This window comes from Scyliorhinus torazame, chromosome 10 (assembly GCF_047496885.1).
Source record: "Scyliorhinus torazame isolate Kashiwa2021f chromosome 10, sScyTor2.1, whole genome shotgun sequence".
In the NCBI taxonomy this organism is placed as follows: Eukaryota; Metazoa; Chordata; class Chondrichthyes; order Carcharhiniformes; family Scyliorhinidae; genus Scyliorhinus; species Scyliorhinus torazame.
This window is the reverse complement of record NC_092716.1, coordinates 171,280,580-171,297,701: the sequence shown is the minus strand read 5'-3', so window position 1 is coordinate 171,297,701 and position 17,122 is coordinate 171,280,580. Positions and strand designations below refer to the sequence as shown.

The following is a 17,122-nucleotide window of genomic DNA, read 5'->3' as shown; positions in this document are numbered from 1 at the left end:
ATGGTTGCTCAGTTTTGCGTTTTTAGATCTGTTCAAATCCATCCTCTTGAGCACGGTGGTAGTGCCAAACAACACAATGAAGTGTATCCTCAATGTGACGATGAGACAGCGTCTCCACAAGGACTATGCAGTGGTCACTCCCACCGATCCTGTTATGGTCAGATGCATCTGCAGCAGGCAGGATGGGGCCAAGTATGTTTTTTCTGGGCAGCACGGTGGTGCAATGGTTAGCACTGCTGCCTTACGGCACCGAAGTCCCATGTTCGATTCCGGCTCTGGGTCACTGTCCGTGTGGAGTTTATACATTCTCCCAGTGTTTGCGTGGGATTCGCCCCCACAAAACCAAGGATATGCAGGGTAGGTGGATTGGCCATGCTAAATTGCCCCTTAATTGGAAAAAATGAATTGGGTACTCTAAATTTATTTTTTAAAGTATGTTTTTTCTCTTGTTGGTTCCCTCACCACCTCTCGCAGACCCAGTCTAGCAGCTATATCCTTTAGGACTCGGCCAGCTTGGTCAGTAGTGGTGCTACCAAACCACTCTTGGTGATGGATATTGAAGTCCCTCACCCAGAATACATTCTGTGCCCTTGCCACCCTGAATGCTTCCTCCAATTGCTGTTCAATACGGAGAATGTTGAGGAATCCCAGGGCAACCCCCTCTCTACTGTATCTCACTGTGCTGCCACCTCTGCATGAGATGGTGCTGGTGGTGTCTGGTATATTGTCTGTAAGGTATGAATCCACGAGGATGACCATGCCAGGCTGTTGCTTGACTCGCCTGTGGGATAGCTCTCCCAATTTTGACACTAGCTCCTGATGTTAGTAGGGAGGACTTCATAGGGTCAACAGGGCTGAATTGGCTGTTGTCATTTCCATTGCCAAGGTTGATACTGGATTGTCTGTCCAGTTTCATTCCCCTGAGACTTGGTAGTGGTTTGATGCACTTACTGGGCCATTTCAGAGGATATTTAAGAGTCAACCACATTACTGTGGGTCAGATTTCCTTCACTAAAATTTGGGAGGAGAGTTTTCAATTAGAAGGGTGTGAGAGTGCAAAATAGTGATATATTAGAATTCTTTTTTAAAATTAATTTACCGATGTGGACATCGCTGTCTGGGCAATCATTTATTGACCATTCCTAATTGCCCTTGAGAAGGCGGTGGTGAGCTGCCTTCTTGAACTGCTGTGATGGAGGTACATGCACAGTGCTGTTAGGGAGTGAGTTCACGGATTTTGACCCAGTGACAGTGAATATATTTCCAAGTCAGGATTAGGGGTGGCTTGGAGGGGAGCTTCCCGGTGGTGGTTCCCACGTGTCTGCTGCCCTTGTCCTTTTACGAAGTCTTACAACACCAGGTTAAAGTCCAACAGGTTTGTTTCGATGTCACTAGCTTTCGGAGCGCAGCTCCTTCCTCAGGTGAATGAAGAGGTCTGTTCCAGAAACACATATATGGACAAATTCAAAGATGCCAAACAATGCTAGGAATGCGAGCATTAGCAGGTGATTAAATCTTTACAGATCCAGAGATCCGAAGCGTGGTACATTGGCGAGACCATGCAGACGCTGCGACAATGAATGAACGGACATCGCGCAACAATCACCAGGCAGGAATGTTCCCTTCCAGTCGGGGAACACTTCAGCATTCAAGGGCATTCAGCCTCTGATCTCCGGGTAAGCGTTCTCCAAGGCGGCCTTCAGGACCCGCGACAACGCAGAATCGCCGAGCAGAAACTTATAGCCAAGTTCCGCACACATGAGTGCGGCCTCAACTGGGACCTGGGATTCATGTCACATTACATTCATCCCCCACCATCTGGCCTGCAAAATCCTACCAACTGTCCTGGCTTGATACAATTCACACCTCTTTAACCTGGGGTTACCCCATCTCTGGACCTGTAAAGATTTAATCACCTGCTAATGCTCGCATTCCTAGCATTGTTTGGCATCTTTGAATTTGTCCATATATGTGTTTCTGGAACAGACCTCTTCATTCACCTGAGGAAGGAGCTGCGCTCCGAAAGCTAGTGACATCGAAACAAACCTGTTGGACTTTAACCTGGTGTTGTCAGACTTCGTACTGTGCTCACCCCAGTCCAACGCCGGCATCTCCACATCTTGTCCTTTTAGACAGTGGTGGTTGTGAGTTTGGAATGTATTGCCGAAGGAGCCTTGGTGAGTTCCTGCAGTGCATCTTGTTGATGGTACACACTGCTGTCACTGTTACAATGTGTAATCAAGAGGGTGCTAGAGGGTGTAATTAGGAGGTTTTAGTACACAATCAAAAAGTATGGGAATGTGTAGTTGTGGTGACATGAAAGAAGGTTTAGCAGAGTGCAATTGTGCGATTGGGCAGGTGTAAGAGTGTTGGAAAGGTATCTGAATATGTGACTGGGAGAATATGTTAGTGTATGGTAGGGCTGAGGTGAGTGTGTACACTTTTGAAGATGGAAGCACTTTACCAGGAAGATGTGAGTATTTGTGATCAGGAGGATATAGGAGTATAATTTGGTGTGAAAATGTATGATTGAGAGGGTGTGGCGTATGCTGTCAGGAGGATGTGTCAATATGCATTTGGGAGGGTGATCATTGGGTGTGACAATGAAGATGTGAAGGTTTGCAAGCAAAAGTTTGTAACTGTATCTGGGGTATGTGAGCGAGTGGGATTGGAATTTTAGTAGAGTCAATGATTAGGAAGGGTGTGAACATATAATCAGCAGTGTGCATAAATATGGGTTCGGGAATGTGTGAGCAGAGTATGCTGCAGCTATGGCCAGTACTACGTATTAACATATGTGTAATTTTCACAAATTTCCAGATCGGTTTGCAACAGTAAAGAGTGGAATGTCTGATAACCACCCTCAGACAGGCCAACCTGCAGAATTCTGTGTGGTGCTGAATGACGAGAAAGTTGATGGAGTGTGGCTAAAGGATGGAAAAGAGGTATGTATATTGTTATCACCTACCCGGATCCTATTGGCTGAGGACAATTGGTTACCCCATGTTACTTGAGGATATGAGATCCCAAATGGGGGGGGGGGGCAAACATTAGCGGTACAGCTGTATAAATAGAGATGGCCAGTGTGGTCCCGGCTAGAGAGGAAACTAGTAGTGAACTACTGGCCCTGTGTACATATTCCTGTAAAAAAAAGTTACTTTCTGTTTGACACTACAAACCCATGCTGGATTCTTCGTGACCCTCACAAAATATATGTAAACATGAACATCATTATTATGAGTTACAGTAAAAGGTTGAGACTGAGAAATCCTCTAGTTACATTATGACTGACATGCTGCCTGGGTGATATTAACTGTTGATTGCAATATGAGCTTGATACATTTATCCTCATCCACTCCTGCTCATCAATCTGAGTACTACCACGGAACAGAAGAAAAAGATGGAAACAAGAATAGTTAATTTCATAAATTAACCCTGTTTTGTAACTCACTGAGGTCACGATTGCTCTGCAACCTAAAAGATCTGGGACAAAGGAGGGTGCATAGGAAGACTCTATGGATTGAATCTTCCAGCCCCTCCTCAGGATCTGATTAAGTCTGACTCATGTTTTTCTGCTGACAGGGCACGCACACCCATCCTCATGATGCCCTATATTAATAGGAAGGGGTTCCACTTCCTGGATGTTCAGAATGTGTGCGACCACAGACTGAGGATCATGCACACGTGTGCTGCTACCCTGGGAGCATGCATGACAGCTACATCCTGAGGCACTCAGAGATCCCCGATGTTGTCTAGGACCACCACAGGATGGCTGGTTAGCTTGTGGGGAACAAGAGATACCGCTGAGGACATGGCTGATGATGCCGGGGTGGAGGTCTGAGACCAAGGCAGAGACCCATTATAATGAGGCCCACATTGGAAAGCGTTCTGTCATTAAACGGTGCATCAGGCTGCTCAGTGTTCGGTTTCAATGCCTGGACGAGGCGCTACAGTACACCCCTCCAGAGGGTCTCCCACTTTGTGGTGGTCTAATCTGCCCTCCACAATCTTGCCCGCGCCGCCTAGTCCCGCCGGGAAGAGAGGTGGTTTGATCCTCGCCGGCGGGACAGGCATTCCAGCAGCGAGACTTCAGCCCATCGCGGGCCTGAGAATCGCTGGGGGGGTCGCACCGACCGGCGTGGCCGATTCCTGCCCCGCCGAATATCCGGTGCCGGAGAATTCGGCAACCGGCGGGGGGGGGGGGGGGATTCACGCCAGCCCCCGGCGATTCTCTGACCCGGCGGGCAGTCGGAGAATCCCGCCCATGGTCAGTGATGCGACCATCAATTCACTCGAGACAAGAGTAAAAGTAAAATGTGGCTTTAATCAACTTAGAACAATGCCTGCCTGCGACTAATACAATACTGTGCGCCGCCTACAGTCGACTGCTTTTTATACCCCCCCTCTCAAGGGGAGGAGCCATGGGCGGAGCCCATGCGTGTCCCAACATGTTCCCCTATGGATGATGCCATACAATGGCCCATAGGTGGAGCCCACAAGGGCAACAGCATAGCACAGATGCAAATACAAAGGCAAAGCATGGTACTGATACAATGGTGGATTATTGGTACAATACATTCACCACATTCACCCCCTGTTAAAAAAAAATGAACTCCGGCGGGGGTGATGGGTTCATAAGTTCAGCCGGTCCGGAGCACGGATTGTGCGCTGTGATCGCCGAAGCTCTGGCGTCGGTGCTGGCCCGGGTGTCGAGCTCATCTGTGCTGACATCGGTAGTGGGGGCGCCGGTGCGGGTACAGACGTGGACTCCGGGAGCGTCTCTTCTGGAGCTTCATCCCTGTGGACTGGTGAAGGGGGAATTGCGGGCGGGTGCCATAAAGGTGCGGGGGCGTTGATCATGGTAGGTTGGGCTTGATATAGTGGAGGGGCGGTGGTGGTGGTGGTGGTGGAACCGGCAGGCGCCAGGTCCCGGACAGAGACAGTATCCTGTCGGCCATCGGGGTGTTCGATATAAGCGTACTGGGGGTTTGAGTGTAGGAGCTGGACCCTCTCTACCAAAGGATCGGCCTTATGGCTCCTGACGTGTTTTCGGAGTAGGACTGGCCCCGGTGTCTTCAGCCAGGACGGAAGCGAGGCCCCTGAGGTGGATCTCCTAGGGAAAACAAATAGGCGGTCATGAGGGGTCTCATTTGTGGCCGTGCAAAGTAGGGACCTAATAACGTGAGCGCATCGGGGAGGACCTCCTGCCAGTGAGAAAATGGGAGATTCCTGGACCGCAGGGTCAGTAGGACGGTCTTCCAGACCATTGTGTTCTCCCTCTCCACCTGCCCGTTTCCCCTGGGGTTATAACTGGTAGTCCTGCTGAAGGCAATGCCCTTACTGAGCAGGTATTGCCGCAGTTCTGTGGACATAACTGGGGAAACCAAACAGGGTGAAGACACTATGTAGTGCTTTAATGACGGTGGACGTGGTCATATCGGGGCAAGGAATTGCAAAGGGGAAGCGGGAGAACTCATCAATAATATTGATGAAATATGTATTGCGGTTATTGGAGGGGAGGGGCCCTTTGAAATCGATACTGAGGCGCTCAAAGGGCCGGGATGCCTTTACCAGGTGGGCCTTATCTGGTCGATAGAAGTGCGGTTTACACTCCGCACAGATTTGGCAGTCCCTGGTCATGGCTCTGACCTCCTCGGTGGAGTAGGGCAGGTTGTGGACCTTGATATAGTGGATAAGCCGGATGACCCCCGGGTGGCAGAGCTCATCGTGGATAGCCCGTAGTCGGTCATCTTGCGCGCTGGCACATGTGCCGTGGGACAGGGCATCTGGGGGCTCGTTGAGCTTCCCAGGGCGATACACTATATCGTAGTTATCGGTGGAGAGTTCGATTCTCCACCTCAAGATCTTATCGTTCTTGATTTTGCCCCGCTGCATATTGTCGAACATGAAGGCTACCGATCGTTGGTCGGTGACGAGGGTAAACCTCCTACCAGCGAGGTAGTGCCTCCAGTGCCGTACGGCTTCCATGATGGCTTGGGCTTCTTTTTCGACCGAGGAGTGTCGAATTTCAGAGGTGGTGAGGGTGCACGAAAAAAACGGCACCAGTCTGCCTGCTTGATTGAGGGGAGCGGCGAGAGTGATCTCTGATGCGTCGCTCTCCACCTGGAAGGGGACGGACTCGTCCACTGCGCGCATCGTGGCTTTGGCCATGTCCACCTTGATGCAGCTGAAGGCCCGGCGGGCCTCAGTCGCCAGTGGAAAGATGGTGGCCTTGATTAGTGGGCGGGCTTTGTCCGCATAGTTGGGGACCCACTGGGCATAAAAGAACCTGAGGCACCTCTTCAGGGCCTTGGGACAGTGAGGGAGAGGGAGTTGCAGGAGCGGGTGCATACGGTTAGGGTCGGGTCCTAGAAACCCCGTTCTCCACGACCTAGCCGAGGATGGCTAGTCTGGTCGTGCGGAAAACGCATTTCTCCTTGTTGTAGGTGAGTTTGAGGGTTTGGGCGGTTTGGAGAAATCTGTGGAGGTTGGCGTCGTGGTCCTGCTGATCATGGCTGCAGATGGTGACATTGTCCAAGTAGGGAAATGTGGCCCGCAGCCTGTACTGGTCCACCATTCGGTCCATTGCCCTTTGGAACACCGAAACTCCATTCGTGACGCCAAAGCGGATCCGGAGGAAGTGGAAAAGGCGGCCGGCTGCCTCAAAAGCCGTGTAGTGGTGGTCCTCCGGGCGGATTGGGAGCTGGTCGTATGCAGACTTCAGATCCACCGTGGAGAACACGCGGGAGTGTGCGATCTGGTTTACCATGTCTGCAATCCGGGGAAGGGGGTACGCATCGAGTTGCGTGTACAGGTTTATGGTTTGGCTGTAACCTACAACTATCCGGTTCTTTTCCCCGGTCTTGATGACCACCACCTGAGCTCTCCAGGGGCTATTGCTGGCCTCGATAACCCCTCCCGGAAGAGACGCTGGACATCGGACCTAATAGACGTCCTGTCCTGTATGCTATACCGCCTGCTTCTGCTGGCGACTGGTTTGCAGTCGGCAGTGAGGTTTGCGAAGAGTGGGGGAGGGTCGACTTTTAGGGTCGACAGCGAGGCTGCATATGGTGAGTGGGGGCAGGGGCCCCCCGAACTTCAGGGTTAGGCTCCTGAGGTTGCATTGGAAATTGAGTCCCAATAGGAGAGGAGCGCAGAGGTCTGGGAGCACATATAATTTAAAGTTTGCGTACTCGGCGCCCTGTATTACTAGGGTTGCGGTAGTGCACCCTTGGATTTGCACCGAGTGCGCCCCAGAGGCGAGAGAGATGGTTTGGTGCGCCGGGAAAATTGGGAACAAGCAGCGTCTTACCATGTCCGGGTAATTGAAGCTCTCTGTGCTCCCGGAGTCGAAGAGGCAAGGCGTCTCGTGCCCGTTAACCCGGACGGTCATCATGGAGCTCTGGAGGTGCTTGGGTCGCGACTGGTCCAGGGTGACCGCGCTGAGTTGCGGGTAGCCGGCGTGGTCGGAGGTGGTGGGGCGGCTCCGCAATGGCTGCCCATGTTGATCGTACGCGCCGAGCGGTGTAGCAGATGGCGGCCAAGATGGTGGCCCCCGTTGGTCGAGCGTGGCAGGCGGCAAAGAAGATGGTGCCCAAGATGGCGGCCCCCATGAATCGCACGTGGCCGGCTGCGTCGGAGAGGATGGCCAAGATGGCGCACCCGTGTGTCGCACGTGCTGTGAGGACTGGAAGATGGCTGCTCCCACTGATAGCATGAGGCTGATGAGGGGGGCGGAGTCGGCAGACACTCTGCCACGCCTGTGAGTCTGAGGATCGGGCCTGTGAGTTAGAGTTCTTAGACCTGGCCAGGCAGACTTTGGCGAAATGTCCTTTTCTCCCGCACCTGCTGCAGTTCGCGTTGCGGGCCGGGCAGTGCTGCCGGGGGTGTCGGGACTGGCCGCAGAAATAGCAGGGTAGCCCCCCATGATGGGCGGGCAGCCGCGCGGCACAGGCCTGGGGTAGTGTGCGGTCGGGGGTCCACGAGAGGGTCGCGTGGTCAGCCGGGAACGCGGTAAGGCTCTGAAACGCTACTTCCAGAGAGGAGGCTAACTTTACCGTCTCATCCAGATCCAGGGCCCCCTTTTCAAGTAGGCGCTGTCTCACATAATTAGACCGGACTCCCACCACATAGACGTCTCGGATGGCGAGTTCCATATGCTGAGTGTCCCTAACGGCCTGGTAATTGCAGTTGAGTGCGAGGGCTTTGAGGTCGCGTAGGTAGTCATCTAGCAACTCCCCGGGACGCTGGTGGCGAGTGGTGAGGATGTGTCGCATGTAGACCTCGTTTACGGGCCGTACATAGAGGCGTTCGAGCATTGCGAGGGCATCTGCGTAGGAGGAGGCCTCGTCGAATTGAACATAGATTTGATGGCTCACCCGTGCATGGAGGAGACTCAGCTTCTGTTTGTCGGTGACGGAAGGCGTGGAGGCGGCTGCGAGATGAGCCTTGAAGCATCTAAGCCAGTGCAAAAAATTTATTTCGCCTCCGCGGCCTGCGGATCGAGTTCCAGTTGGTCAGGTTTGAGGGCCGATTCCATAGTTGCAATTAAGTTGATTAAATTGATGCGACCGACTTCCGGGTGCGGTGATGACCAGCTAAGTCGCACGTTTCAGCACCTCCTGTTTCAAAGGACTTTTGGGCTCTTATCGGGAGCCCCAACGGAAATTTTCAAAGGCTAAACCCAGTGTGAGGCGACATAGGAAGGAGTCCCCCCGGGTGTGGATGGAAAGAAGTGATAGTAGTGACCAGATTGTGGAGGATCCTCTGGAGCAGCGGCAGAGAAGGGAAGGGAGAAGCAAGATGGCGGCTGAGGGAGCCCAGTTGGTATGGGGCCTGGAACAGCAGGAGTTCCTCCGGCGATGTGTGGAAGAGCTCAAGAAGGAGGTGCTGGCGCCGATGCTGCAGGCGATTGAGGGGCTGAAGGAGACGCAAAAGACCCAAGAGATGGAGCTCCGTGGAGTGAAGGCAAAGGTTGCCGAAAATGAGGACGAGATACAGGGCTTGGTGCTGAAGACGGAGACGCACGAGGCACTGCATTAGAGGTGTATGGAGAGACTGGAAGCCCAGGAAAATAGCTCGAGGAGGAAGAACTTAAGGATTTTGGGTCTTCCCGAAGGGGCAGAGGGAGCGGACGTTGGGGCGTACGTGTTCGTGATGCTCCATACCTTAATGGGAGCTGAGGCCCCGACTGGCCCCCTGGAAGTGGAGGGAGCGTATCGAGTCCTCGTGAGAAGACCAAGGGCAGGAGAAATACCTCGAGCAATAGTGGTGAGGTTCCACCTCTACAAGGACAGGGAGATGGTCCTGAGATGGGCTAAGAAGACACGGAGCAGCAGAGTGGAGAACGCGGTGATCCGCGTCTACCAAGATTGGAGTGCGGAGGTGGCGAGAAGGAGGGCGAGTTTCAATCGGGGGGCCAAGGCGGTGCTCCACAAGAGGAAAGTGAAATTCGGAATGTTGCAGCCGACAAGACTGTGGGTTACACACCAGGGCAAACACCACTACTTCGAGACGGCAGAGGAGGCGTGGACATTTATTCAAGAGGAGAAGTTGGACTAGATTTGGGAAAGGATGTTTGGAATGAAGTAGTGAGGTGGTGGCAAGGAATTGTAAATCAGATGGGGGAATTTTTTCCCCTCAAAGGGGGGGACACGAAGAAATGTGGGCGCCGGTGGGGAAGGGGATGGGAAAGGAGAGAGGGAGCTGCGCCATTAGGGGCGGGGCCGAGAGGGAAGCGCGGGCTCTGTTCCCGCGCTATGGAAATGGTGGCGGGAAAAGGGGGCGTAGGAACGAGGGGGCCTCACACGCAGGGAGGCTAAGGATAAACGGGGGAAGCCGAGGTCAGCCAGAGTTTGTTGACTCCGGGAAGCAATATAGAGGGTGCAAGCAAGCTAGAGCGGGATCTAGCGGGGGGGGGGGGATTAACTGGGTTGCTGCTGCTAAGGGGAAGGGGGAGCTGTTACGGGATGGGATGGTCGGGACGGGAGGGCGCTGTCTGGGGGGCAAGCGGTTGCGTGGGAACCGGGTGAGGAGCTGGTTTAAAAAAGGGGTTGGCTAGTCGACGATGGTGGGGGGGGGGGGGTAAAGAGCCCCCCATCCCGGTTGATCACGTGGAACGTGAGAGGGTTGAATGGGCCGATTAAGAGGGCAAGGGTATTTGCGCACCTAAACAAGCTAAAGGCAGACGTGGTTATGCTTCAGGAGACGCACCTGAAACTGGCGGATCAGGTCAGATTAAGAAAAGGATGGGTGGGACAGGTATTCCACTCGGGCTTGGATGCGAAAAATAGAGGGGTGGCAATACTGGTGGGGAAACGGGTATCGTTTGAGGCGAAGACCATAGTGGTGGACAGTGGGGTAGATACGTGATGGTGAGTGGCAGATTGCAAGGTGAAGCGTTGGTGCTGGTGAACGTATATGCCCCGAACTGGGATGATGCGGACTTTATGAAGCGTATGTTGGGGTGCATCCCGGACCTGGAGATGGGAAAGTTGGTAATGGGGGGGACTTCAACACAGTGCTGGACCCAGGGCTGGACTGGTCCAGATCTAGGACCGGGAGGAGGCCGGCAGCAGCCAAGGTGCTTAAGGGCTTTATGGAACAGATGGGAGGAGTGGATCCCTGGAGATTTACTAGACCGAGGAGTAAAGAGTTTTCCTTCTTCTCCCACGTCCATAAAGTGTACTCCCGGATAGATTTCTTTGTCCTGGGAAGGGCGTTGATCCCGAAGGTGGCAGGAGCGGAGTACTCGGCTATAGCCATTTCAGATCATGCCCCACATTGGGTAGATCTGGAACTAGGTGAGGAAAAGGAGCAACGCCCACTTTGGAGATTGGACATGGGACTGTTGGCGGACGAGGGTATGTAGAAGGGTGAGGGGATGTATTGAAAGATACCTGGAGGTCAATGATGACAGAGAGGTCCAGGTGGGAGTAGTCTGGGAGGCGCTGAAGGCGGTGGTGAGAGGGGAGCTGATCTCCATAAGGGCCCATAGGAGGAAACAAGAGGGTAAAGAAAGGGAGAGACTGATTGGGGAGATTCTGAAGGTGGATAGGCAATATGCGGAGGCTCCGGACGAAGGGCTATACAGGGAAAGACGGAGACTACACACGGACTTTGACTTGTTGACCACGGGTAAGGCGGAGACGCAGTGGAGGAAGGCACAGGGAGTACAGTATGAATACGGAGAGAAGGCGAGCCGACTGCTGGCCCAACAACTTAGGAAGATGGGGGCGGCGAGAGAGATCGGAGGAGTTAGAGACGAGGAGGGAAGGATGGAACAGAGAGCGGAGAGGGTGAACGGGGTATTTAAGGTATTCTACGAGAGGCTGTATAAGGCCCAACCCCCGGAAGGGAAAGAGGGAATGATGCATTTCCTAGACCAGTTGGAGTTCCCGAAGGTTGAGGAGCAGGAGAGGACAGGACTGGGAGCGCAGATTGAGGTAGAGGAGGTGGTAAAAGGAATCGGGAGCATGCAGGCAGGGAAGGCCCCGGGACCAGATGGGTTCCCGGTGGAATTTTATAGGAAATATGTGGACCTGCTGGTCCCACTTCTGACGAGAACCTTCAATGAGGCTAAGGAAAGGGGGACACTACCCCCGACGATGTCGGAGGCGACGATATCGCTGATCCTGAAAAGAGACAAAGACCCGCTGCAGTGCGGGTCATACAGGCCTATCTCCCTCCTGAACGTAGATGCCAAGTTATTGGCCAAAGTGATGGCGACAAGGATAGAGGACTGTGTCCCTGGGGTGGTGCATGGTGACCAAACAGGATTTGTTAAAGGGAGGCAATTGAATACCAATATACGGAGGTTGTTGGCGGTGATGATGATGCCCCCACCGGAGGGGGAGGCGGAGATAGTGGTGGCTATGGATGCAGAGAAGGCATTTGATAGAGTGGAGTGGTACTGAAGAGATTTGGATTTGGAGAGGGGTTCATTAGATGGGTTCAGCTCCTGTACAGGGCCCCGGTGGCAAGTGTGATTACAAATAGGCAACGATCTGACCACTTCCGACTATATAGGGGTACAAGACAGGGATGCCCCCTGTCCCCGTTACTGTTTGCGTTGGCAATTGAGCCATTGGCCATAGCGCTGAGGGGCTCTAGGAAGTGGAGGGGGGTACTTAGAGGAGGAGAAGAACATCGGGTGTCATTATACGCGGATGATCTGCTGTTATATGTCGCGGACCCAGTGGAAGGGATGCCTGAGATAATGCAGACACTCAGGGAGTTTGGAGAGTTTTCGGGATACAAACTGAATATGGGGAAGAGTGAACTGTTTGTGATGCACCCCGGGGAACAGGGCAGGGGAATAGACGAGCTGCTGCTGAGGAGGGTAACAAGAGATATCCAGTATTTAGGGATCCAGGTGGCCAGGGACTGGGGAACCTTGCATAAGCTTAACTTGACACGACTGGTAGTGCAGATGGAGGAGGACTTTAAGAGGTGGGATATGGTGCCCCTGTCATTGGCGGGCAGGGTGCAGGCGGTTAAAATGGTGGTCCTTCCGAGGTTTCTTTTTGTGTTTCAGTGCCTCCCCATACTGATTACAAAGACCTTTTTTAAGAAGGTGGACAGGAGCATCATGAGCTTTGTGTGGGCCGGAAAGACCCCAAGGGTAAAGAGGGGGTTCCTGCAGCGCAGTAGAGATAGAGGAGGATTGGCACTGCCGAGTCTGAATGATTATTATTGAGCCGCTAACGTGTCTATGATATGTAAGTGGATGGGGGAAGAAGAAGGAGCGGCGTGGAAAAGGCTGGAGATGGCGTCCTGTAGGGGAACTAGTTTAAAAGCACTGGCGACGGCGCCTCTGCCGTTCTCCCCGAAAAGGTACACCACAAACCCAGTGGTGGTGGCGACTCTGAAGTTTTGGGGGCAGTGGAGATGACATAGGGGAGTGACGGGGGCCTCAGTGTGGTCCCCGATAAGGAACAACCACAGGTTCGTCCCGGGAAGGATAGACGGGGGATTTCAATCTTGACAGCGAGCAGGAATTGCAAAACTGAAGGACTTGTTCTTGGACGGGACGTTCGCGAGTCTGGGAGCACTGACAGAAAAATACGGGTTGCCACCTGGGAATGCATTTCGTTATATGCAAGTGAGGGCATTTGTGAGGCAACAGATGAGGGAATTTCCGCAGCTCCCGGCGCAAGAGATCCAGGACAGAGTGATTTCGGGGGCATGGGTGGGTGATGGTAAGGTGTCCGATATATACAGGGAAATGAGAGACGAGGGGGAGACGATGATAGAGGAACTGAAAGGAAAATGGGAGGAGGAGCTGGGGGAAGAGATTGAGGAGGGGCTGTGGGCGGATGCCCTAAGTAGGGTAAATTCCTCGTCCTCGTGTGCCAGGCTCAGCCTGATCCAATTCAAGGTACTACACAGTGCGCATATGACGGGAGCAAGATTGAGCAGGTTTTTTGGGGTGGAGGATAGGTGCGGGAGGTGCGCGGGAAGCCCTGCGAACCACACCCACATGTTTTGGTCATGTCCGGTATTGCACGGGTTCTGGGTGGGTGTGACAAAAGTGATTTCAAAGGTGGTGGGGGTCCGGGTCGAACCAGGCTGGGGTTGGCTATATTCGGGTCTTCGGGGTTTTTTGTGTGTTGTTACATATTTGCTGTTCATATTTATCTTCTCAATGTTACTATTACTTTTTGTTTTTTATTTGTGTTGGCACTTGCCGTTAGTTAATATATTATTTTTAAAAACGATCAATGTATATATTGTTACAAAGTTGTAAAAATGGAAAATTCTTGGTTGATCGAGAAACTTTAATTAAATATATATTTTTTTAAAATTGATGCGACCATCAATTCACTCGAGACAGGAGTAAAAGTAAACCGTGGCTTTAATCAACTTAGAACAGTGCCTGCCTGCAACTGATCCAGTACTGTGCGCCGCCTACAGGTCGACTGCTCTTTATACCCCCCTCTCAAGGGGAGGAGCCATGGGCGGAGCCCATGCGTGTCCCAACATGTTCCCCTATGGATGATGCCATACAATGGCCCATAGGTGGAGCCCACAAGGGCAACAGCATAGCACAGATGCAAATACAAAGGCAAAGCATGGTACTGATACAATGGTGGATTATTGGTATAATACATTCACCACAGTCAGTGAAATGGAACGATAATTTTGTTGGACATCAACAACCCACTTCAGACAGGTTATCTGGATGAAGGGACATGGATCCTCACTGCTCTCTCCTCAGACAACCGTGTGATCTCCAAGGCCTGTGCCTCATAGGGGATGAGGACTCTGATCTCTCACACCCACTCCACATCTTTGTCTTTCTCTCCTATTATGGGCTATCTTCTGCTGCAGGAACAAAGAGAGGACATTGTGAGCTGCACGCTTGATGGGTCTGGGGGTCTATAGCAGGTGGCATGTATGGGCACCGCACCTGGACATGAAGGGCTGGTGCCGCTGGGTGCCAGGGATTTCTGAGGAACAAGTACAAATTTCAGGCGTTGGGAGAGTGCGGGGTGTCAGCCAGTGGATTGGGGGGGTGGGGGGCAGGGGGCGGTTGGGAAATTGAGGGGTGGCAGGCAGGACTGTTGCCATGAGAGAGATGATACGTTAGCCTCGCAGCTCGTTGGAGGTCGGTTATCTCTTCCGATATTGGACGGTGGTCCTCCTTATCATGCTGCCTGCACTCACTGCAGCTGTTACTGTCTCATAGGTGGCATTTCTGACCCCGCTGCTGGTCCCCTGACCCCGCTGGGGAGCAGGGTTCTCCGCCTCTCATCCACGGCATCGAGAAGCCTGGCCTGGTCGACATCCCCAAAGCGAGGAGCAGGTTTCCGTGCTGCCATCCTCTTGACTGGTACTGAGTGCTGAGGGAGCCTTTAAAAGCAACTTCCACTTGATAGTTGCTGAGGCGCAAGTCGGGCTAATCAGACAGCGAGGGAGCCAGTAATGGTGAGATTCACGAATGGGCTCATTGTTGGGACTAAGTGAGCATGAAATCAAGCCGCAATCTCTCTGATGTGAGGCATCCTGCCAAACATGTCCAAAACGACACTTTGAAATTTTTAGGGTGAATCGTGCCCATAGATTTTCTATCCCATCATCTAAATTGTCAATAAATATAGTGAATAGTTGAGGACCCAGCACAGATCCTTGTGAGATATCATTAGTTACAACCTGCTAATTCGAGTGCCTGCCCATTATCCCTAATCTCTGCCTCCTGCTTTTTTGAAGAGGCAACAGAGAGCCTTGATGAAGGCAATAGAATCAGATTCCCTGCAGTTCAGAAGGAGACTATCAAGTCTGCACTGGCCCTTGGAATGAGCACCCTACTTAGGTCTGTCGTGTTGGGTGTTTCGATGCACAAATGATCCAACACAGCTGTAGATGGTACAACTCTGTTTTATTGTCTTAAACAATGACAACTACTAACTGCTGGCTTAGGTTCGTGCTTCACCAGCTAACCTGTGGACCCAGCCCTATCACTATCTTAGTGAGGCACTCAGCACATGGTCTATGTCTGAGTGGCGCGCTGTGAGCTCTGTGCTCTGAGCTATCTCCTGGTAGAATGAGCGGGAACTGTGGTGTTCCCTGTTTTATAGTGCGTGTGCTCTCACTGGTGATTGGCTGCGATGTTATGTGTGTGTTGGTTGGTCCAACTACCTGTCCATCAGTGTGTGTGTGATTGCACCATGATATGCTGATGTGGATATCATGACATCCCCCCCCTTTCACAAGGATATGTGCCTACATGGTAACAAGTAGAAATGTGTACTGAGTGCATCTGAGTATGTGTGTGCAACATGTACATGAGGCTAAACTATATACAGAGGAAGGTGTCAGGTGCAACAGAACAATGAGGTTGTACCAATAACAGAACAAATGCTATCAGCAAACGACGGGAGAAAACTTCTGGAACAATAAACGACAAGAGAGAAACACGTTAACAGTACTGTAAAACAGTTCAGTGAGTCCAATGTGCTAACAGGCTCATAAGACAAGTCTCTCAGGTGGGCGACGAATTCGGGTTGACCGCCTCAAGGGTGGGTCAGGATCCACTGGCTGAGGAATGGGCCTGGCCACGGGCGAGAGAGGAAGAGGCAGAGTGGCAGGAAGCTCAATGAAGTCGACATCAGGGACAACAGGAGGGCGTGGCACCGTTGTATGATCTCGTAGCGAGCGTGGAACCAGACGAAGGGCCCGCCGATTACGGCGGCGAATGGAGCCATCAGGCATGCGAACCAGGAATGAGCGGGGAGCCACGTGGCGGAGAACTTCGGAGGTTGCTGACCAGCCGCCCTCCGGTAGGTGTATGCGTACGTTGTCTCCAGGCGCCAGGGCAGGAAGATCAGTCGCCCGAGCGTCATGTGCCACCTTCTGCTGAGCATGCTGTTGTTGCATCCTCCGCAGTACTGGAGCATGGTCAGTTCAGGAACAGGAATGGACGGCACAGTGGTCCTGAGGGAACGACCCATCAACAGCTGGGCTGGCGAGAGGCCCGTGGACAGTGGGGCCGAGCGATAGGCCAGCAGGGCTAAACAGAAGTCAGATCCGGCATCAGCAGCCTTGCAGAGGAGCCGCTTCACAATGTGGACGCACTTTTCCACCTTGCCATTCGACTGGGGATGCAAGGGACTGGGCATCACGTGCGTGAAGTTGAATGAAGTGGCAAAGGAAGACCATTCTTTGCTCGCAAAGCAAGACCCATTGTCAGACATAACGGTGAGCGGAACTCCATGGCGAGCAAAGGTTTCTTTGCATGCCCGGATGACAGCTGATGATGTCATGTCGTGCAGGCGTATGACCTCCGGATAATTTGAGAAGTAGTCATAAGAATAATGTAGTCCCTGCCGAGCGCATGAAAAAGGTCCACGCCCACCTTCACCCAGGGGGACACCACCAACTCATGGGGCTGAAGCGTCTCAGGGGGCTGCGCCGGCTGAAACCTTTGACAGGTGGGGCAGTTGAGCACCATGTTGGCGATGTCGTCGCTGATGCCCGGCCAGTACACAGCCTCTCGGGCTCTCCGCCTGCACTTTTCAACTCTGAGATGGCCTTCGTGCAGTTGTTCGAGGACAAGCCGGTGCAAGCTGTGTGGGATCACAATCCGGTCCAACTTCAAGAGGACACCATCAATGACGGCCAA

At 52.8% G+C, this 17,122-nt stretch overlaps 1 protein-coding gene across 1 annotated transcript in view; it reads left to right on the top strand.

Annotated features, from left to right (window-relative positions):
- Positions 1 to 17,122, top strand: part of LOC140431035 (immunoglobulin superfamily member 22-like) — a 181,863-nt gene that overhangs the window by 83,371 nt on the left and 81,370 nt on the right. Inside the window, exon 12 of the mRNA XM_072518935.1 lies at positions 2,821 to 2,945. Coding sequence (XP_072375036.1) covers positions 2,821 to 2,945 — 125 coding nt within the window. The remainder of the gene's footprint in view (positions 1 to 2,820; positions 2,946 to 17,122) is intronic.